This window comes from Triticum urartu, chromosome 4A, assembly GCF_056163025.1.
Source record: "Triticum urartu cultivar PI428250 chromosome 4A, HENAU_Tu73, whole genome shotgun sequence".
Classification (NCBI taxonomy): Eukaryota; Viridiplantae; Streptophyta; class Magnoliopsida; order Poales; family Poaceae; genus Triticum; species Triticum urartu.
In genome coordinates this window covers 566,289,241-566,312,382 of record NC_141876.1, presented here as the reverse complement: position 1 = coordinate 566,312,382, position 23,142 = coordinate 566,289,241, and the positions used below count along the sequence as shown (strand labels likewise).

At 48.3% G+C, this 23,142-nt stretch overlaps 2 protein-coding genes across 2 annotated transcripts in view; one reads left to right on the top strand and one right to left on the bottom strand.

Moving 5' to 3' along the window:
- The window catches only part of LOC147976665 (serine carboxypeptidase-like 51), a 146,213-nt gene that overhangs the window by 104,095 nt on the left and 18,976 nt on the right, over positions 1-23,142 (top strand). The gene's annotated exons all lie outside the window — the stretch shown is intronic.
- On the bottom strand, positions 1,290-4,006 carry LOC147976666 (uncharacterized). Its single transcript, XM_087519392.1, has 6 exons — positions 3,842-4,006; positions 3,615-3,761; positions 3,160-3,554; positions 2,596-3,091; positions 1,930-2,206; positions 1,290-1,849 (listed from the first exon to the last, which is right to left on the bottom strand). Exons 1-6 carry the CDS (start codon positions 4,004-4,006, stop codon positions 1,290-1,292), a joined length of 2,040 nt encoding a protein of 679 aa, XP_087375518.1.

Here is a 23,142-nt window from a genome sequence, read left to right as displayed (position 1 = left end):
TTTCGTATGTACATATTTCAACAATGTGTATATTATGATCAATATAATAAACCAGCATCCTTGCTATCAAGCAGGGTCTCCGCCGTTTTTTCTTTAAATATCTGTTAACTTGGGGGCTTCAGCTAATAAAGCGAAGTAGTACCTATTAGCCCGGCTACCATGCCACCATCTAGCTTGGGAGCTTCACACCCAAGGGGCCAAAGAAAGTTTATTGCATAAAGCACGACTCAAACATAGGCACCCATTGAGCACAGCTCACAAAGTTACTTGGGGGCTCTTTGTGTCAAATACCAAAGAGTTTGAAAGGACCCTTGTAGCTGGGTATCGACCCACGGCTTGGAAGCCTGGTGTATTCACCTAAAACCCCGGGTTAACCTGCCTTCATCAAGTAAGCCACTCCTATCCAGGTAATCCTGGCACGACCCGTCGAACATTTGACAGTTACTCTCATTGAGACCCTGAACTTGTCAAAGTTAAAATGATGATTGGTTAGTTGGAGGGCCATCTTAGAAGGCTTCGTCAAAATGGTTTAACTCAGTGGCCTGGCAGCCCATGAAAAGCCTCGATTTTGGCCTGGCAGCCCTTGAAAAGCCTTGACCATAGTTTTTGTTTGCTTCTTGCCAAGTTTTGTTTTTCGTAAGTTTTATGTTAAACCGGTGTTTTTTTAACCTCGTATGGCTTACGGATCTTCTGTTAAAGCATACAATTAAAGGTAACCCGGCATCCTTCAAAACCGGTCTGGCTTTGACACCTTGTCTCCAGCAATCGGCCGGTGTTCATCACAACCCGGTTCTATATCATATATATATATACCAGCATGGCATGGTGGAAGTTGGGTTTTCACCCTTCTTCAAATCACAATTGGTAAACCAACATCAATGTTTTGTATCACAGGTATGATTTATTATTGCTGCAACCATAGTTGCTTACCAAGTTGTGTTGGGTATTTTGACCCGTCCGGTGGTAAACCGCCTGGACAGATTTTCCTTATGCAGACACAGGGATTGCATAATATTGTAAAAATACATAAGCTAGTACCAAAATTATCATGACGAATCAACGCAAAGTGTATCCCAGTGCACGATGGCAATGGATTAAAGTATTTTCACTAGCCTATTACAAGGCGCTTGAAGGCCCAAAGTATGGTGTTTCCAGCAGAACAAGGTTTATGGAGCATCACTCTGATTGCCGGATCAAGTCTCATTACCATGTTGATGCGAAGTTGATGGGTCATCTGGCATCGGATCAGCCTCCTCCTCCCCACCTAGCGGCTGGAAGTTTATGGTGGTCTAGTCAATCCGGGTTAAGGCCTGAAAGATAGCTTTTTCACTGATAAGTTCTGACGAATCAATGTCAGGGGCATAAGTGTGCTTACGGATTCCCGGAATAAGATTTTGCGCCTCCGGGATGACAGTGTTAACCTGTTTGTTGTTGGCATCATAATAAGACCGGTGAACAGTCAAGTTAGCATCTTCTGCCAGCTGACTCGCCAGAGGACGCATTTCCCTTGTTACTCTTTTAAGGGCTTCATCATCAAAATATGCCCCATTTTCTTGTGTGCTTGGAAAGCCTTTCGCAAGGTCAACCGGATCCAAGTCAGCTATCCACGCTTTGGCTCGGGTAAGTGCCAACAAAGCGCCAGCCCTGGCAGCAGATCGCTTTACCTCTTCTATTTGTGCTGGTGCCATGGATAGCCTTGCCAGAGTGTCCTTGATCAGCGTTGGGGACGGATTGTCATAGGATGTTGCGCAGATAACCCGTTGAGCACCGGTGTATAGTTGTTCAAGCAGAGTATATGCTGCTTTCAGCTTCATCCGTACATCTGAGCCCAGATGAGTAATGCGGCTACCTGCAACGGTTTAAGATTTTCATATTTCAACCGGCACCTTACAAGATGGATATTTCAGATGCCTTGCTAGGAGTACTTACCAAATACTGCGGAGGTCATGGCGTTCACTTGACGCTTAAACCCAGAAAGCTCTTCTGCCACCGGTTTAAGAGCAGATTCGGCGTCTTCAGCCCGTTTCAGCAATGTACCCTTCTTAGTGTCCCAATTGGCACGTTCAGTCTTGAATTCTTCCTTCAGTCGTTCTATGGAAGTTAAAGCGGCTCGAAGTTCATCTTTGGCTTTAGAAGATTCTTCTTGATGAGATTTGATACTCTCTTGAAGATTAGCAATCTGCGTCCGTTGATGGTTTATGTCAGCCTGCCACAATCAGAGGAGCATATCAATATTTTATCAAAAGTCCCAAGCATACAACTGGTTCTACACTTGGCACTTGGGGGCTAATGCGGATTGTTTCTTTCTTACTGCTTATTCAAAGTCCCGAGGATTCATACAAGTATCAATCCTGGCACTTGGGGGCTAATGCGGATTGCTTCTTTCTTACTGCTTATTCAAAGTCCTGAGGATTCATACAAGTTTCAATCCTGGCACTTGGGGGCTAATGTGTATTTATTCAAAAAACTTAAAAGTCAACAATGTGCAGTTTGGAAATTCAAAAGTCCCGGTTTGCCTTTACAAGCTAAACCGGCCCTTGGGGGCTACAGGATACAAGGCAGTGAAAATACAAAGATAAGGATGAAAATGTTTACCTCATAGCGTTCCTTCATCAGATTTACCAAGTCAGCCTCATTATCTCGGCTTGTATAAAGCCGGTTCAAGAATCCGGAATGAAGATCCTGGGCAGAAAGATTAGCATATTTTGACAAGTCAGCTTCCATCTTCCTCTTTCCCATAGAAGTAAACTCATCCTTGGCAGTATGTTTTGTCAAGATAACTGGATCGCCCGGAGCGGTATAAGCAGTGCCAGTAACAATAACGTCATCATCTTTGGCTGGGCTTGGCGGATTAGCAGTTGACCTCAGTGGATCAGCAACCGGACTTGCAGGTATAGCGTGTGGACTTGAGGTGTCCTCATGTGTGGCCGGCTCAGCTTCCGGCGGATCAGCGTTGTTAGTTGGCTCTGGCGGGATAGAATCATCCATGAGATTATCAAGATTTTTATCGGGATTTTCAGGAGCTTTCTCCAGTTCAACTTCGCCGGTAGGGGCACTGGTCTTGGCCTTCTTACTCAGACGAGCTTTGGCACTAATATTAAAACAAGGATTGGCATGATTAACTGAATTATGAAGGAGAAGGGAGGACTGCATGCTTACCCAGGGACGGTTTTCAGTGGAGGCGGCTGAGTGGTTGATGAACCGCCAGACGAATTAGAAGATGCCTGATATTTTGAATCAGATGGATTGAGAGGGCATCGGAAGAAACCTTTCAAAAGATAACGTTTTTCAGGAGAACAAGCAACCTCTGGACGACGTTTCCGGTTTGGTGTATGAGGTAAATCGGAAGAAGTGACCTGTTGACCACTATGCCGGGTTGTGCGACGCCCTTCGGTTTGTTGTGTCTTCAAAGAAAGTTTTTTATCCAAATGAGCAACAGGGTGAGAGCATTTCACTTTTCGAACTGCACGGCGAAATCGTTGAACCAGCACAAGTTCTGAGTCAGAAAGACAAATTACCTCAACATGATCTGCATGGCTGGCCTCCGCATCATCCTGGGAGTAATCATTATCCGTAAAAATATATGAATAGAAGTCAAGGGAGTCAAACTTTACCTCTTTAGCCGAGTCACCGACATCCTCTGGCGGTTCCGAAGACTCAGCAGTTTTCTTTTTGGCAGCTCTCTTGATGACCTTGGTCTTAACACGAGGAGCCTTAGCCGCTTTGTCTTGAGATTTCCTTTTCCAGAAGGAGCTACTGGCCTATGAGATTGCACAAAGGGTTATTATAGCAGTGTCAAAGCGGAGAAGGATCAGGAAAAGTACAAGGTTAAAGTCTTTACCGCTGGCGGTTTTTTGGAGGCATAAAAAGGACGCAGACCAATTTGAGTACATACGGTGAGCGGTTCATCAAGTATTTTCTTTACACCTTCAGTGACTTCATCGTCAGTCAGTTCTATTTCATTAAACCGTTGTGGATCATTGGTATTGCCGGTATATTCAAACATCAATCTGGGCCGGCGGCTTAAAGGTAGAATGCACCATGAAATCCAACAGCGGATGAGATCAACACCAGTTAAACCGTTGGCAAGGAAAGCCCGGAGTTTGGCGAGTTGAGGTGCATAGGCTTGTCGGTCTTTGGCAGACAATCTCTGAGGTAAAGGGTGATTATTGCTGAGTCGGTGCGGACGGTAGCCCGGTAAAGGATTCTCTTCAGCAGGGGCAGTATTCTGACAGTAGAACCAGGTTTGGTTCTAGTCTTTTGGATGGCTGTGAAGTTTGGCGTGAGGAAATTCAACCTCTTTCCTCTTTTGGATCAACACAGCGCCAAGTTCAGTATTGGGTCCGTCAGAAAATTCAGTCCGGCGGTTTAAGTGAAAGAGATCTTGAAAGAGGTCGACAGTTGGTTCTTCTTGCAGGTAAACCTCGAAGAATACTTGGAAATCGCATATGTTGGACACAAAATTTGGTCCAATATCTTGAGGATGAAGTTGGAACCTGGCAAGAACATCCCGGAATTTTTTTGATCCGGGAGGGCTGAAACCTCGAGCTAAATGTTGCATGAACACAATCAATCCATCTTGAGGCTCAGCAGGGCAGTCAGGGCCTCGAACTCACCAATGGAGGACATTTTTTGAAACTAAAGCGCCTGTGGTGACATATTCATTGATTTGCGTTTCTGTGATCCGAGATGGAACCCAGTTGCAAGCAGCAAATTGCTTCGTCATCTTACAAAGTCTGTAAAAGGAAAATGGACGGTTTACGATTGGCGGTTCATATGTGTTTGTCAAATGTTAAACCGGCAATTCAAGGTATACGTATGAAGTGAACTAGGCATTGCTGTTCAAAGTCTAGATGGTGGTTTAAGAGAGGGCTAATGACATACGACGGATTATTAATACTAAAGGATAAACCGCCCATTGGAGGCAGAACCCAATCTGAAAATTTGTTAAGTGTTGCAAAAACAAGTTTCATAAGATGGTGATATAATTTTGGATCTACCGTTGTTCAAAAGACAAATTTTTCTGAGCTTTACAATGGTGTTAAACAGAATAGAGAAGGTTCAGATAAGGATTTATACAGGAATAGTAAGATGTTGTAGTATAGGAGATTAAAGCTACAGATCCAGCCGCAAGGGGAAACTATCATGCCTAGCTAGATTCAGTACGATGCTAAAGGAAAAGCAGAGGAAGTGCTGATGAACACTGACGAACACCGAAGAAACTTCGAAACCCTAATGCAGATTTAACAAGTAAAGGGAAGGAGTATTTACCAGAGACACGCAGCGGCGGAGTATCTTAAGAGATATGGTACGAACAAGGTGATGCAGCGGCCTTGTTGGTGCAGACTGGAAGATCGACGACGGCGGCGGCGGCGATGCTTGAGGTCTTCGGGTCGCGAGGAGCAAGACGATGTGAATAGGAAAAGGGGGAAATGGAAGGCACCCCGGTCTTATTTATATGGGAAGTGGAATAAAATAGCAGGCGCAAAAATCGAGGAGTCGGGACCAGCAAAAAAGGATGTAGCTGTCGCCTCGATCTTCAGGAATTAATTAAAGAGAAAGGAATCTTCATAAATCTTTTTATACAGGGATGACGTCACAATGATTTACTGCGGTGTCAGAAGATGACATCATGGTGGTTCACCAAAGTTCATAGGAAGAAGAAAATATGGCGGTTCACGAGAATTGTCAGAAAGTCAAGTAGTTTTTTCTAAAGATTGAAGATTGACATGAAAAGGTTCAAATCAATCTGGGGCCTAATGTTGAGGATATAACCATTAAGGGTAAACCGCCCAGGAGGGGCCGGTTCACCCTCACCTATGCTGAAGCCCAAGGAAACCCAGAAGATGGCGCTTTACGGATAAGGCTAGAGGCCCAGAGCCCGCAGGCGATTTAGGGCCCACGGTAGTAAACCGCCATGATTGTATAAACTAATATTATAAGATAGGAAAGAGGAGACCGAGGCGGACACTTGTATGAGCCAGCCTCGGGACTCTGTAGACCGGCCGGGGTCCTCCTGAGTATATAAAGGGGTGACTCGGCGGCGGTTCAAGGGAGAACAACAACTCGAGAGCCAGACAAAGCAGATTCACTCCCTGGCCTTCGAAACCCTAGCAATACCAATCACAACTAGACGTAGGCTTTTACCTTCGTCGAAGGGGCCAAACTAGTATAAACTCCCGTGTCCCCTTGTCCGGTTTAACCCCTTCAAGCTAACCCGTAGCGATGGCTCCGTGACTAAGTCCTTTCACGAGGACATCTGCCATGACAATTCCATGACACTTCCCAAAAAGGCAAATGTGGTTACACTGGGAAAGAAACTCGATTCAGCGGCACCATGACTCAGTCAACGATATATTCAAGTTGAGTTATATTTAGGTCCAACTATAAAATGAAAATGACCGGTGTCATAGCATGCCATGAAATGCAAAACTAAACATGCATCACATAAATAAAAATGACCAATGTCATCCATATACACACCAAGCATAAACATCAACAATTCATATTACTTTGCTGCTCAAAATGACTCACATCTTAGACAAAATATTTTGCAACAAGTTTTATTAATTCCTCACACAAGAACTTAATTCCGACAAATTTTTCATATGGTTAACAGAAGATTTCCCTATCAACAACTCTTAATTTCTTTATCAACTAAGTGAGGTTCAAACATTCTGTAAGACTAGAAAAATGACCAAACAAGTATTTAACAGAATATTTTCTAGCAATTTTTTCTCTTTTTATACATGCAAGAACAAAATTTTAAATAATTATTAACATGCATAACAAAATAATTTCTAATATCACCACCACTAAATCTTAACTTGCTCTACACATAAACTAGTTTCAACTATTCTGTAAATCAAGCATAATAACTAACAAATATTTAACAAAATACAAATAACACAATAGTTATTTAAATGCATGGATTAATCATTTTATTCAAGTAAGAGAATCACAAATATTGAAATGACACCATGAAAATGTTGTTGTGGCTTGCCTTAGTGCAGGTGAGGTTCACAAGCCTTCTGGTGATCCTCAAGACAAGCCTTACCCTCTGAAAATAAATTTAAACACAAAAAGCAAATATCAAGAACACTTCTGAAAATCACCAGAAATTCTAAACAGCTCAGAAAAATCTCATCTTTGGTGAGCTGCTAGATTTCTTTTCAAAGAACACAATGCAAAAAGAATCAATTCATTTGGACTTATGGTTCAAAAGTTATAATTGTTTGAAGCTCTCTGGAATATAAATGATTTTGAATTTAAATAAACAGCTGAGGGGGGTGACGTCGAAGGCGTAAAACCTTAGGGCGCCACCACTCGTACCGCTTCGCGCACGTACAGAGTGGCTGACTAACGGGCCCCGCTAGTTAGGTGGGGGAAGGGGGAGAAAGAAACAAAGAAGGCCGCGGCTTCGCCGGAGCTCTCGCCGGCGACGAGGGCTTCTTGGCCAAAGCAAGAGGGGGGATTTAGAGAGGGGACGATGGCGCACCTGCCCGTACCCATAGCGTGGCTAGGGGTGGTCGGACGGCGTCCGAAACAAGCTCGCAAGCGGAGGCAGAACGCAGTGGTTGCCGGAGTTGTGGAAGACGGCGAATGGAGGCCACTCCAGGGGCTCCAAGAGGGCGAGACGGCCTCACCGGAGAGAGGCGGAAGCCCTGGAGGGATTGCCCTGGCCTGGGAGAGGCTAGAGCTTCCGCGGCGACCAGAGGGGATCGCCGGCGAGCTCGAGCTCCGGGGTGGCGGCCCGAGGCCTGCCCGGCCGGGCTACGGCTTCCTACACAATCGTGGAATGTGTGGGAGTGCTGGATGGTGCTCGGGGAGGCTAGGAGTGGCACTATTTATAGGCGAGCGGCAAGGGGGTTTCGGGCTCCACCGATGGACACCTATCCACGGCGCCCGGCGACGAGCGGCGTCAGTGAGAGGGGGAGAAGGCGACGCAGGTCACGCGGCAACTGTGGGAGGGCGAAGACAAGCACAGGATCGAGAGGATGGCGACGAGCACAGTGCACTCTGCACTGTTGGGCTGGTCGGACCTTGCATGTGCTCGCTGCGGCGAGCGCCATAGGGAGGTTAAGGGCTTAGAGACGAAGATGGTGGCGCGGTTTGGCACGCTCGGGCAGGCGAGGGAAGCGAGCACGCGCGAACAGAGCGCTCGGCGACACTCAGAGCGCGTCGACACGCATGTCAACACCCCTGGACGAACGTGGTCACCGCGTGAACTATGACATCAGGCCGATCTAAGCATAAACTTCATGTCTGGCATGTTGTTCGTGGTAGTTTTGAGTGTTACCACGTTTTGGTTTGGATCCAGGTGAAGTAGATAGGTTTTTACAAGCCAGGTAAGTTTCTGATCAGTAACTTTGAGCGGTTACTGTGGTCAAACGGCTGGGAGTTTGAAGCTGTGCTTTGGAGGCTAGTCATGAGTTACTAAGGTAAAGATGCACAAGAAATTTCAGGTCAAATGGAGTAAGTAAAATGGTAGTTGTTGTAGAAACCACCATTTCTGTCCAGAACAGAAAATATTTTCTGTAGCGGAAATATTCCAAAAAGTGATGAAATATTTTTGCTCTGGGAGGTGCCCTAGGGTTCACAGAATATTTGTGAATTATCTCAATTTTTTCTGAGCCATAAAAATTAGGGTTGCTTTGAAGCAAACTGATCTGGCTTAGGGTCTCTGAGAGAAAATGAATATTTTTTATTTAAGAAAAATATTCCAAAGATTATTTTGGGATGGATCAGAAGGGAAATGATGGTTTAGGAGAGAAGTGGAGCACTTGGGTGAAAGCCAAGAATGCCCAAGTGTTTAAGTCCATATGAAAAGATTCAAGAACTCCAAGTTTCAAAAAAAATTCAAATGAAAACCAAGCAAATAAGAGAGGGCAAAAACCAGGCTGTCACAAACCTCCCCCACTTAGAATGAATCTCGTCCTCGAGATTCGGTTGCTTGGGAAAACCACTCTGGATACTGATCCTTAAGGAATTCTTCCTGCTCCCAGGTCGCTTCTGATTCTGTGTGATGCTCCCACTGAACCTTGTAAAATTTTCTGACTTTACTGCGAGTGACCCTTTCCATCTGATCCAAAATTTTAAACGGTCTCTCTTCATAAGTTAAATCTTTTGCCAACTCTATGTCAACCATAGCAGTCCTTTTCTCAGGCGGGGATATGCATCGTCTCAATTGTGAAACATGGAACACGTTGTGCATGTCTGCCAATTCAGGGGGTAGTTCCCGTTGATATGCAACAGTACCCACTCGAGACATAATCGGGAATGGACCAATAAATCTGGGTGCCAGCTTTCCACGAGTCTGAAATCTCTTGACTCCTTTCATAGGAGAGACTCGGAGGTATACGTGTTCTCCGGGTTCAAAACTGACCTGTCGATGCTTTGCATCATAATAACTCTTCTGTCGAGATTTGGCCAATTGCAGTCTGTCGCTGATTTCCCTAACTTGTTTCTCAGCTTCCATCATGAGGTCCGTTCCGAAGATACGCCTATCTCCAGTTTGAGACCAATTTAGAGGAGTGAGGCACTTACGGCCATACAGAGCTTCATATGGTGACATCTTTAGACTAGTCTGGAAACTGTTGTTATAGGATAACTCGGCATATGGCAAGCAATCTTCCCATTTAGCTCCTTTGGCTAGCACACAGGCTCGCAACATATCTTCGAGTATTTGATTTACCCGCTCTGTCTATCCATCTGTCTGAGGGTGATAAGCAGTACTATATTTCAGAGGCTATCCCCAAGGCTTGATGGAGACGTGACCAAAAAGCGGAGGTAAACAAAGAACCTCGGTCGGAAGTGATAGTTCGGGGTACTCCATGCAGACTGAGTATTCTAGATACATACAGTTGTGCAAGTTCATTTGCTCTGTATCTGGTGCTGACCGGGATGAAGTGAGCAACCTTGGTTAGGGTGTCTATTATAACCCAGATTGCATCCTTGCCTCGCTGAGTCTTAGGCAATCCTGTGATGAAATCCATACAAATGCCATCCCATTTCCACTGTGAAACCGGTAGTGGTTGGAGGAGTCCGGCTGGCTTCTGATGCTCTGCCTTCACCTTGTTGCATATGTCACAACAGGCTATGAAATAGGCAATGTCTTTCTTCATTCCCTCCCACCAGAATATTTTTCTGAGATCCTCATACATTTTCGTACGTCCCAGGTGAATGGAATATGAGGATTCGTGTGCTTCTGACAGGATTTTCTTCTTCAAGTCCGGGAGATTGGGCACACAAACTCGCCCACGGAATCGGAGGGTACCGAATTTTTCCTTGGAGAAATCAGGGGCCTTCTTTGCCATCTGTCCCTTGGTACGGCTTTGTAGTTTGGTGTCAGCTGGCTGGGCCTTACGGATTTCCATCTCAAGTGTGGGGGTAACTTCCAAAATATTGGCGAGGCCAGCACCCACGATGACCAAGTTGAGCTGAGAGATCTCCTCTTGAAGTTCGGCAGGCAATGATTTCAACATGACATTTAAGCTGACGGGCTTTCGACTGAGCGCATCGGCAACGACGTTGGCCTTGCCTGGATGGTAATTTATTCCAAGGTCATAATCCTTGACCAACTCTAGCCATCTTCGCTAACGGAGATTTAAATTTGGTTGAGTGAAGATGTACTTGAGACTTTCGTGGTTGGTAAAAATTTGGCACCTTTTTCCAATGAGGTAGTGTCTCCAAATTTTTAATGCATGAACCACAACAGCCAATTCCAAATCATGAGTAGGATAATTTCCCTCATGGGGTCATAGCTGTCGCGACGCATATGCTACTACCTTGCTGTCTTGCATAAGCACACAACCAATACCATGTCTGGAGGCATCGCAGTACACATCAAAACTGCGATAAATGTCTGGAAGAGTCAATACAGGTGCGGTTGTCAGACGTATCTTCAGCTCATTAAAACTCTTCTCACAATCCTCTGCCCACTTAAACTTCTTATCCTTTTTGAGCAGCTCCATCATGGGTTTAGCAATTTTGGAAAACCCTTCAATAAAACGACGATAGTATCCAGCTAATCCGAGGAAACTCCGGATCTGTGTCACAGTCGTGGGTGGTACCCAATCGAGCACATCCTTTACTTTGCTCGGGTCCACGGCTATACCTTCAATGGATAGTACATGTCTGAGAAACCCAACTTTCTTGAGCCAAAATTCGCACTTACTGAACTTGGCGTAAAGCTGATGGTCGCAGAGCCGTTGTAGCACTGCTCGGAGATGATCCTTGTGCTCTTCTTCACCCTTGGAGTAAATGAGGATGTCATCGATGAAGACTAACATGAATTTGTCGAGGAAGTCCATGAATACTTTGTTCATCATATTCATAAAGAAAGTAGGGGCATTGGTGAGACCGAAGGACATCACGGTATATTCGTAAAGACCGTACCGAGTAGTGAATGTGGTCTTAGGAATATCTTCCTTTTTAATCTTGAGCTGATGATATCCGGTCCGTAAATCGATCTTAGAGAATACCTTAGCCCCACTGAGCTGATCAAACAAATCATCAATCATTGGCAGTGGATATTTATTTTTGATGGTGACCTCATTCAGCTGGCGGTAATCTATGCACATACGGAGACTACCATACTTTTTGTCCACGAAAATAGCAGGTGATCCCCATGGTGAAGAGCTGGGACGAATATAACCTTTCTGGAGTAATTCGTCAAGTTGTTTCTTTAGCTCCACTAATTATGATGAGGGCATCCGGTAATACTTCTTGTATAATGGTGCGGTTCCGGGCACAAGATCTATTGCAAACTCCAGTTCCCGATCTGGTGGCATGCCTGGCAGTTCTTCTAGAAATACATCAGGGTACTCACTGACCACCGGAATAAATTCCAATTCAGCCACAGCGGTGCAAACTAGTTCTGGCTTGGGTATATTCTTGCGAGCGTAGAACTTGGTAAGCTGCCCATTCAGACTGGTCAAAGTGACTTCTCGGGTTGCGCAGTTTATGCAAACTTCATATCGGGTCAACCAATTCATACCCAATATAATATCCAACTTTTCAGACTCAATGATTATCAGAGATGTTGGAAACTAGACCCCGTTGATATTGATCTCCAGATCACGGCAGACCAGATTGCTCTTGATTATAGATCCTGGGGTTTGTACCAGCATATTTTTGCCCAAAATTGTGCAAGGAAAATTGTTTTGGGCAGCAAAACTCCGAGAAATAAAAGAATGGGAAGCCCCAGAGTCAAATAAAATCACGGCAGGTATGTCATTAACAGAAAACATACCAATGACGACTTTTGGCTTCTATTGGGCTTCATCGGCGAAGATATGATGCACGTGCCTAGTGAAGTTTTGCTGGGTTGGCCACGACTCCATAAAGTTGAATTGTGGCCTGCTTAGGGCATTCATCTTGTTGTTCTTGGGGCACTGTTTGGCATAATGTCCGTGCTGCCCGCAATTGAAACAAGAATTATTGCGCTGACGCTCCTCATGTGTTGGATTGGTCACAATATTCTTGACTTGAGTGGTGGTCTTGTTAACATTTTGCTGCCAATTTGGCTTGTATTCCACCTGAGTTTGTTGCCAGGTACGAGCCTTTTGCACTAGTTGCCCATCCTTCTTTGGCTCAAACTTATGCTTGTTGTCGTTGTTAACCGGCCTATTATCTGCTATAAGCTTGTGCTCCCGTTTAGCAATGAAAGCCTTGTTCGCCAGAGTTTGGAAGTCTGTGAAATCGAGCATACTGAGAGTACACCGGAGTTGTGGATTTAGACCTCCAAGAAATCTGTCAATTCTCCTTTCTTCGGTGGCTATGTCATAAAGAGAGTAATGGGCCAAATGATTGAAGTTTTGCAGATATTCGGCCACAGACTAATTTCCTTGGACGAGCGCAAGAAATTCACGATGCTTAGTCTTCATAACTACAGTAGGTATATGATATTTTCAGAACCGATCCTTAAACTTTTCCCAGGTGATTTCCTCATCAACCGGCCACATGGCCTTTGTATTTTCCCACCATATGGCAGCTGCGCCCTCAAGATAATGAGTTGCAAAGGGAACTTTATCATTTCCTTCAGTACGAGAAATCTCACGCTTTTTCTCCATTGTGCGCAACCAATCGTCTGCATCCAATGGGTCAACAATCTGACTGAAGCTGGGTGGATTGGTCCTCTGAAAATCTGACAGCTTTGAGTGATGACCATTCTGATTTCCATTCTGTCCAACCATAGCTTGCACACTTCTCAATATTTCAATCAGATCATTGTTCCTTTTCTCTTCAAACATACGTAGAACTTGCTCGGTGGAGGGAGGATTAGGCGATGGAGGTGGTGGTAGAACGTACGGCTCGGGAGAATGTCCTGCCTGTCGTGCGGAACGACGAACAGGAGTTCCCTCACGAACGTTGCTACCGCTGCCTCCTCGCGTCATCCTATTGTGGATTTTTCCCAAGACAACACGATCGAGATGAGAAACACCCAAGAATAAAATGGGGAAAAGCCAGCGACAAATCCCGGAAGAAAACAGAAGAGCGAAGAAAATATGACGAATAAAGTCTCAACATAATTATACATAGACTCATACATGAAAGGTAAACAACATGACTGGTTCACTACTCTCATACATGCAACAAAACATCATGACTCGTACGACTACATCCGTACATCATCCAGACAACTGCGAATACTCAAAGATACTACTGCTCTGCTGGTGCTGCAGCGTCCTCCCCTGAAGCGGTCTTGGATCCCGAACTGACGTGGTTAACATGAACCTCTGGGTTAAAGGTAACACGACGGTCCTGCCTCGAGGGCTCTCCCTCAGGGGCAGGGGTAGGATGAAGCATCGGGGCTACAGGAGTAGCGACAAGCGAGACCCACTTGGCAGGAGTACTGAGAGGGTTCACGGCTGTGATGCCCGTGCTACTCGAGGGAGTAACCGGCGAAATAGGGGAGCTAGAGCTGACTAGAACATAAGGGGTAAATCCCAGAGAAGACGGAGTAGTGGCGGATCTAGAAGTGACTAAAGTAGAGGCTAAAGTAGTATGGGCACGAGTCAGCTCTCGAGCCAGCTCGTGGATCATGATATAGCTATCAGTGACATAACGAGCAAGATGGCTAGCAACACTATCAGACTTCGGATCAATGAGAGGGAAACGGACACGACCGTTGTTGTGCAGAGATGGGTAGTAATAGAAACCTGGGTGGTTCTACATTCGGACCTCATTGTAGCGGAGCTCGACAAAGACCTCGAAAGCAGCAAACTGGACAGCCTGAGAAGCGGTGGAGGTGTAACCGCTCCGAGAAGTGCGAGTGTAAGAGCTGGAATCGGAACTAGTGCGCAGAGTGACCACTGCGTGATACTCATACACTGAATCAGCTAGATGCTCCCGGTACACACGATAGACTGGGTCGTCTCCGAGAGGGTACAACCGACGCCACACGTTGCGAAGGAGGTGCGGTGACGTGTACGGCATCAGCTGCAACTGGCATGGATACGGCACCGGAGCCATCTACACCCACAACCATTAGCAGGTTAGCATAAAAATGTATAAAGCGAATGCATGCAATGCAACAACCATCACAATTTCCTACCGGCACTCAACTTAAACTAGGATCTAACGTCTAGTTAGCACGTCGCAGTCTAGCGTGGCCTACAGTCAGCGCGGCTCTGATACCAAGCGTTGTGGCACCCCGGCTCAGAGCGACCGGTTTACCATGCATTGCCAGCCCAGAGACCATGTCTTCTGGCAACGCACAACATCTTGGTACAGAAAACAACCGCTTTATTGATGCTAGTGGAACATAGTTTACATTACAACAGCTGTCGAGGCCAAGCGGCACACTTGGTGCGGCTGAACAATATGTACATTATTTAGTGAACATAAAGGGGCCTCGATCCGAACAACTGCGTGGCAGCGGAATAACGTCATGGCGGAAGCTCCATCTCACAGGGACACCGATGCGGACACGATCTAGAGTCGAACAATGCTTCTCTCCAACGGTACTTTCCTGAAATCTGGCATGACGTGCCAGGTCAGTACATTGAATGTACTTGCAAGCTCACAACAGGCATAATCATAACGGCAAACAATATCATGATATTTAACCAATTATTAATAATGCAACACTATATGTCAAACATGCTGTGATCATGCTCGAACGTCCCTCGGGAAAACTTACCAACCGTGATCATCCTCGGATCACAAACAAACCACCAACGTGGTCTTTAACAAGAATAACTCGTGATTCTTACGGCGATCACAACCACGACCAATGGCTGGCCCCAAATGCCTCGATGGCCTTTCTGCCATCCATAAATAGTGCAAATTTCATAGCTTAGTGTGCAATTTTTATTAAACATTGACTCATGGTGGGACCTACTATGACGTGTCCGTGACCGTGGACTCGACTATCGATAGATTATACACTCTGCAGCGGTAGCACACTGTACCCACACCACGGAACCCATGGCCTCGCACTCCCATTCGGGTGGACCAACGGCATTCCGACAAAACCCTTCCATTGCCACAGCACTCTCCCGGCCACTCCGACCCAATCCCCAACGGGCTGGTCCTGGGTGGCCCCGTGTCTACCAAAGACACCCCAACCACCGTCGTGGCCAAAACAATCCCACTCGGGGACTCGGTACCATAATCTCAACAACGAGCACACAAGATTATGCCTGCTTACCGGGCCAGGGCAAGCATGACATAACCTTCCTAGGTTGGAGGCACCGACCAGAGGCCATGTCAATGGACCGAATCAAGGCCTTCCCAAAAAGGTAAATGTGGTTGCACTGGGAAAGAAACTCGATTCAGCGGCACCATGACTCAGTCAACGATATATTCAAGTTGAGTTATATTCAGGTCCAACTTTAAAATGAAAATGACCGGTGAGGGAGTCCTGGATTAGGGGGTCTCCGGACAGCCGGACTGTTGGACTATGAAGATACGAGATTGAAGACTTCGTCCCGTGTCCGGATGGGACTCTACTTGGCGTGGAAGGCAAGCTAGGCAATACTGATATGCATACCTCCTCCTTTGTAACCGACCTTGTGTAACCCTAGCCTCCTCCGGTGTCTATATAAACCGGAGGGTTTTAGTCCATAGGACAACACACAATCATACCATAGGCTAGCTTCTAGGCTTTAGCCTCTCTGATCTCATGGTAGATCTACTCTTGTACTACTCATATTATCAAGAATAATCAAGCAGGACATAGGGTTTTACCTCCATCAAAAGGGCCCGAACCTGGGTAAAACATCATGTCCCCTGCCTCCTATTACTATCCGCCTTAGACGCACAGTTCGGGACACCCTACCCGAGATCCGCCGCTTTTGACACCGACATTGGTGCTTTCATTGAGAGTTCCTCTGTGTCGTCACCGTTAGGCTTGATCGCTCCTTTAATCATCGATAGCGATGCAGTCCAGGGTGAGACTTTTCTCCCCGGGCAGATCTTTGTATTCGGCGGCTTCACACTGCGGGCCAACTCGCTTGGCCATATGGAGCAGATCGAAAGTTATGCCCCTGGCAACCAGGTCAGGTTTGGAAGCTTAAACTACACGGCCGACATCTGCGGAGACTTGATCTTCGACGGATTCGAGCCCCTGCCGAGTGCGCCACACGGTCACGATGAGCATAATTTAGCTCTACCATCGGATAGTGTTCAGGAGACCACACCGTCAACCGCTCCGACCCTCAATTCGGAGCCAATTGCGCCATCCATGGACGGGTGGATAGACCCCGCCACGGAGGCCATATTCTCAACAGCGATCGAGCCGAATATCGACCTTACCCTTCACGGGAGCCGTGACAAACTGTCGGATTCTTCCCCGGCCACGGACTCCGAACCGCATGTGCCCGTGCCTATCGAATTCGACTGGGCGCCGATCATGGAGTTCACCTCCGCGGATATCTTTCAGCACTCGCCCTTCGGCGACATACTGAACTCATTAAGGTCTCTCTCCCTGTCAGGAGAGTCCTGGCCGAACTATGTTCGGCAGGATTGGGATGCGGATGACGAAGAAATTCGCCGCCCACCCACCACCCACTTAGTAGCCACTGTCGACAATTTGACCGACATGCTCGACTTCGACTCCGAAGACATCGACGGTATGGACGATGATGCGGGAGACGAAGAGGAACCACTGCCCACAGGGCACTGGACAGCCACCTCATCATATGATATATACATGGTGGACACACCCAAAGAAGGCAATGGCGACAAGACAGCGGAGGATGACCCCTCCAAGAAACAACCCAAGCGCCGACGTCAGCGGCGCCGCTCTAAGTTTCTCCAAAGCAAAAGCGGTGACACCGGCACAGGAGATAATAGCACTCCGGACAGTGCCAAAGACGACAACAATCCCCTCCAGCAAGATTTAAAGAAGGAGGATGGAGAAGCCAGCCCGCCCGAGAGAGCGGCAGATGGAGAGGCGGAGGATGATAATTACATGCCTCCCTCTGAAGACGAGGCAAGCCTCGACGATGACGAATTTTTCATGCTTGAGGATCCCGTCGAGCAAGAGCGCTTCAAGCGCCGGCTTATAGCCACGGCAAATAGCCTTAAGAAAAAGCAGCAGCAGCTTCAAGCTGATCAAGATTTGCTAGCTGACAGATGGACTGATGTCCTTGCGGCCGAGGAATATGAACTCGAACGCCCCTCCAAGAGTTACCCCAAAGCGCAGGTTGCTACCCCGACTGGAGGAGGAAGCATTAAAACCTACATCTCCAGCATATGATGCGGCTGATCGGCCACCTCGTGGCTGCGACAGAGAGGCATTTCAGCCAAAAGCTCAGCCCGCACCCCAACGCCACTCAAATAAAAATGTCAAGGCACGGGGAAACATGCTAGACCTGCGAGACGTATTGGAGGACAAAGCAAAACAGCAAGATCGATCTACGGATCACAAGAGCGCGCCACCACGCGGGACGATAACCGTCACAGCGGATACAGTAAAAGTAAATCCGGCCGGGCCAAATACAGTGGACAAGACTCATTTGAGCTGCGTCGCGACATAGCCCAGTATAGAGGCGCCGCACACCCCCTATGCTTCATAGACGAAGTAATGGATCACCAAATCCCAGAGGGTTTCAAACCCATAAATATAGAATCATACGACGGCACAACAGATCCTGTGGTATGGATCAAGGACTTCCTCCTGCACATCCACATGGCCCACGGTGACGATCTACACGCCATCAAATACCTCCCACTCAAACTCAAAGGACCAGCTCGGCATTCGCTCAACAGCCTGCCGGCAGAATCCATTGGCTGTTGGGAAGATCTGGAAGCCGCATTCCTCGACAACTTCCAGGGCACTTATGTGTGACCACCAGATGCCGATGACTTGAGCCACATAATTCAGCAGCCAGAGGAATCGGCTAGGCAATTCTAGACACGATTTCTGACAAAGAAAAATCAAATCGTTGATTGTACGGATGCAGAGGACCTAGCAGCTTTTAAGCACAACATCCGCGACGAGTGGCTCACCCGGCACCTTGGCCCGGAAAAGCCGAAATCCATGGCAGCCCTCACAACACTCATGACCCGCTTTTGCGCAGGAGAAGACAGCTGGCTGGCTCATAGCAATAACATATCAAAGAACCGCGGTACTTCAGATACCAAGGATAGCAATGGCAGGTCACGTCGCAACAAACATAAGCGCCGCGTCAATAGCGACAATATCGAGGATACGGCAGTCAATGCCGAATTCAGAGGCTCTAACCTCGGTCAGCGAAAAAGCCATTCAAAAGAAGCACTCCGGGCCCGTCCAGTTTGGACCGTATACTCGATCGCTCGTGTCAAATACATGGCACCCCTGACAAGCTAGCCAACCACACCAACATGGATTGTTGGGTGTTCAAGCAGGCCGGCAAGTTAAATGCCGAAAACAATGATAAGGGGTTGCATAGCGATGATGAGGAGGACCCCCGGCCGCCGAACACCGGAGGACAGAAGAGGTTCCCCCCACAAGTGCGGACAGTGAACATGATATACGCAACCCACATCCCCAAGAGGGAGCGGAAGCGTGCGCTAAGGGACGTATATGCGTTGGAGCCAGTCGCCCCAAAGTTCAACCCATGGTCCTCCGTCCGATCATCTTCGATCGCAGGGACCACCCCACTAGTATCCGTCATGGCGGATTCGCCGCACTGGTCCTAGACCCAATCATCGACGGATTTCACCTCACTCGAGTCCTTATGGACGGCGGCAGCAGCCTGAACCTGCTTTATCAGGACATAGTGCGCAAAATGGGTATACACCCCTCAAGGATCAAACCCACAAAACGACATTTAAAGGCGTCATACCAGGTGTAGAGGCCCATTGCACAGGCTCAGTCACACTCAAAGTGGTCTTCGGATCCCCGGATAACTTCCGAAGCGAGGAGTTAATCTTCGATATAGTCCTGTTCTGTAGCGGCTATCATGCACTGCTCGGGCGAACCACATTTGCGAGATTCAACACGGTCATCACAGTCAATGGAAACACAGAGCGCTCTCTCCGCAAGGAGGAGCACACTGCGACCCTCGCAGAAAGAGCATACGGCGTGAGAAGTCCGAACACTTTCGACAGTGCGGCACCCCGAACTTATAGCATTATATGCATCAGCTCCGAATCATATCTTGGGTCAATAGTTGGGTTTGCCCGGCTCCCATGTTTTGGTACCTTACGTTCCGCTATATCAGCTAAGGTAGCACTGGGAGAACTACTGCGATTGTGCCCCGGTTCAGCTGGGCCAAGCACCTCAGTAGATAAAGCTAAAACTGACTGTCATGATAAGGCGAGAGCTAGTCGCTGTTCGAGAGGTCTCGAGTCCCTAAAGACTTATGCCGCTTAGAGCGAGGAGTCGGCTTTGTCCGGCTTAAGGCGTGTATAGCGCCCCGAATTCGGCCTTCCAAATACTAGGGGCTTCGCCAAAATTTAAAATTGTAGACTTCTATGGCTAAGTGAGAGTGATAAAGCATTATAGTTCGATTGCCTTGTTCGTTGCGCTGAGCACCTCCCTCGAAGGACCCAACAATAGGAACAAGAGTGCTTAGATTCATCCCGAACACCCCAACACTCATGGCATGGGGGCAGAAGCCGACGACTAGCCATCTCTCAGATTTAATAAACAGCTGCACAGAAGGTAATATTTTAAATTCAAACAAGCGTTGCATAGCGCATATGAACAAGTTTTCATAATACAGGATCACACGAGCAAGTTATTCAAAAATTACATTCTTCGCACACTCGTCCGCCACGAGACGGGCACCCTTCAGGACACCCTCATAATACATTTCCGGGTGGCGATGCTCCTTGCCCTGCGGCGGCCCCTCCTTCACCAGCTTCTCGGCGTCCATCTTGGCCCAGTGCACCTTTGCACGGGCAAAAGCCCGGGGGGCACCTTCTATATAGACGGACCGCTTGATGACTTCCAGTCATGGGCAGGCATCCACAAGCTGCCTCACGAGGCCGAAGTAGCTGTTGGGAAGGGAGTCGCCAGGCCACATCCAGACTCTAAAGCCCATCATGGCCTGTTCGGCCGCCTTGTGCAACTCAGCCAGTTGCTTCAGCTGGTCGCTCATAGGCATCGGGTGTTCGGTCCTAGTATACTGAGACCAGAACAACTTCTCCGTCGAGCTTCCCTCCTCGGCCTGGTAATGCTTCGCGGCATCCGACACGCTGCGGGGCAAATCTGCGAATGCTCCTAGAGAGCTCCGGACTCGGGTAAGTAACAAGTAATTTACTTTCACATTCTTGCTTTGCATATTGAATGCCTTACCCGCTGCTATCTTCCTCATCGCCTCAATTTCCTGGAGGGCCTTTTGGGCTTCGGCCTTGGCATGCTTGGTGCTCTCGAGGGCCGTGGCAAGCTCGGACTCTCGCGTCTTCGAGTCAAGCTCCAAAGTCTCGTGTTTCTTGACGAGAGCCTGGAGCTCTTGCTGCACCATGCCCACACGTGCCTCTTGTTTCTCCCGCTCGGTGCGCTCCTTGGCCGCTTTGTTTTCGGCCTCGGACAACGCTTGCTTCAGGGTCGCCACTTCGGTCGTGGCCCCTGGCACAGTCATGATGATCCTGTCAGTTCGCAACCACATTTTCTTTTTTATATGGACAAGGCATTACTTACCTTTGTTCTCCTCGAGTTGCCTCTTGGCAAGGCCGAGCTCTTTCTCGGACCGCTCGAGGTTCTGCTTTAGTGCGGCGACCTCCGCAGTCAGTGCGGTAGAGGTCCGTAGTGAAGCCTGCATACGCATACAGACATACTTATATTAGACTCCTGCAGATATTTTTTGATCCTCTATTCAGCTTTTCTTTGTGAACACCAAACAGAGCATCAGGGGCTACTGTCTATGCGGCAATATTTTTCCTATATTTTAAATACATACCTGAAAGCCTGTTAGAAGGCTGGTACAGGCTTCAGTCAGTCCGCTCTTGGCGGACTGAACCTTCTTGACCACCGCACTCATAATAGTTCGGTGATCTTCGTCGATGGAAGCGCCGTGAAGCGCTCCCAGCAGTTCATCCGAGGCCTCTGGATGGACAGAGGTCACCGGCACGAACGGCTTGGCCCTCTTGGAAGGGGGCCGCCTGCCCGAGTCCAGAACCACTGGAGGTTCCGGCGCGGTGTCCGGCTACGGGCCAAACTTGGAGCCCCTGGGAGCCTGGCTCCCTTTGCTCCTGGAGTCCGTAAGGTCGCCTTGAGGCACCTTCGGGACTGTCTCCCCCGGCTCGGTGCCCCTTGAGATAGTACCTCAGCATTGTCCGTAGGGCAAGGAGAGGTGGCGGTTGGAAGTGTGTCACTATCCATGTCCAACGAGTCCAAGGAACCGTCCGACGATGTTACGTCGATACGGGCTTGGGGCGGACTGTATAATCATATTCGACGTTAGGAGAAGCAGTGCAACAAAAGTATGCTATGAGTTACTCTGGTATCCGAATACTTATGACTTCGCCAGGGGCTTGGCCCTGAGCAGCCACTCGTCTTCACCGTCGGCGGCGGTGGTGGAGCAGTTCGGAAGGAGAGTCCTTCCCTTCTTGGACCCTTCGGCCTCCCCGGTTGGGGCGGCCTTCCTTTTCTTGTCTCCCCTAGATGGAGGGGGAGAATCTTCATCTTCCTTCTCCTTGTTTTCATGGGAGGAGTGTGTCTCGGTGTTATCGGACGATGAGTCCGATATCACCTGGCGCCGGGAACTCTTTCGGGTTCCCTTGGCCTTCTTCTTGGTCTTCTCCGGCACCTCATAAGGAGCCGGAGTCCGCATCTCTGTCAGGAGAGCGTCCGCAGGGTCTTCGGGCAGAGGGGCCGGACAGTTAATCTGCTCCGATGTCTCCACCCAGTCCTGTCAAAGGCATGGGAGCTCAGACCCCGCACATGGTTAAGCTATGGGAAATAAATATCCTACCAGATGTACAGAACTTACCGAATTCGCAGGGCGCTCCGCGCTTAGCCCGTGGTCCTCGGTAAGGGAAGGAGGGACCTCGGCGCCCTTGAACAGCACCCTCCAGACGTCCTTATGCGTCGTGTCGAAGAGCTCGTGTAGAGTCTGGTGCTGGGCTGGGTCGAACTCCCATCAGTTGAAATCCCGTTGTTGACACGGGAGGATCCGGCGGAAGAGCATGACCTGGACTATGTTGAAAAGCTTAAGTTTCTTGCTTATCATGTTCCGGGTACACTTCTGGAGTCCGTCCAGCTCCACCGATGAACCCCAGGACAGGCCCTTCTCCTTCCAGGAAGTGAGCCGCGTGGGGATTCCGAATCGAAACTCGGGGGCCGCCACCCAGTTGGTGTCGCGCGGTTCGGTGATGTAGAACCACCCCGATTGCCACCCCTTTACGGTCTCCATGAAGGAGCCCTCGAGCCATGTAACGTTGGGCATTTTGCCCACCATGGCTCCGCCGCATTCTGCTTATTGGCCGCCTACTACCTTCAGCTTGATGTTGAAGGTCTTCAGCCATAGGCCGAAGTGGGGTCGGATGCGGAGGAAAGCCTCGCACACGACGATGAACGCCGAGATGTTGAGGATGAAATTCGGGGCCAGATCATGAAAGTCCAGCCCGTAATAGAACATGAGGCCGCGGACAAATGGATGGAGGGGAAACCCAAATCCGCGGACGAAATGGGGGAGGAAAACCACCCTTTCATGAGGTCCCGGGGTAGGGACGATCTGCCCCGCAGCTGGCAGCCGGTGCGCG

What these genes read in the sequence shown, in the direction of transcription:
- LOC147976666 (XM_087519392.1), bottom strand. Translation starts at nt 4,006, where the DNA reads ATGTTTGAATATACCGGCAATACCAATGATCCACAACGGTTTAATGAA. An exon ending in CCTCCAAAAAACCGCCAGCG is followed by an intron (nt 3,762 to 3,841) that starts GTAAAGACTTTA and finishes GCAATCTCATAG; the next exon opens with GCCAGTAGCTCCTTCTGGAA. An exon ending in TCGGTGACTCGGCTAAAGAG is followed by an intron (nt 3,555 to 3,614) that starts GTAAAGTTTGAC and finishes GATTACTCCCAG; the next exon opens with GATGATGCGGAGGCCAGCCA.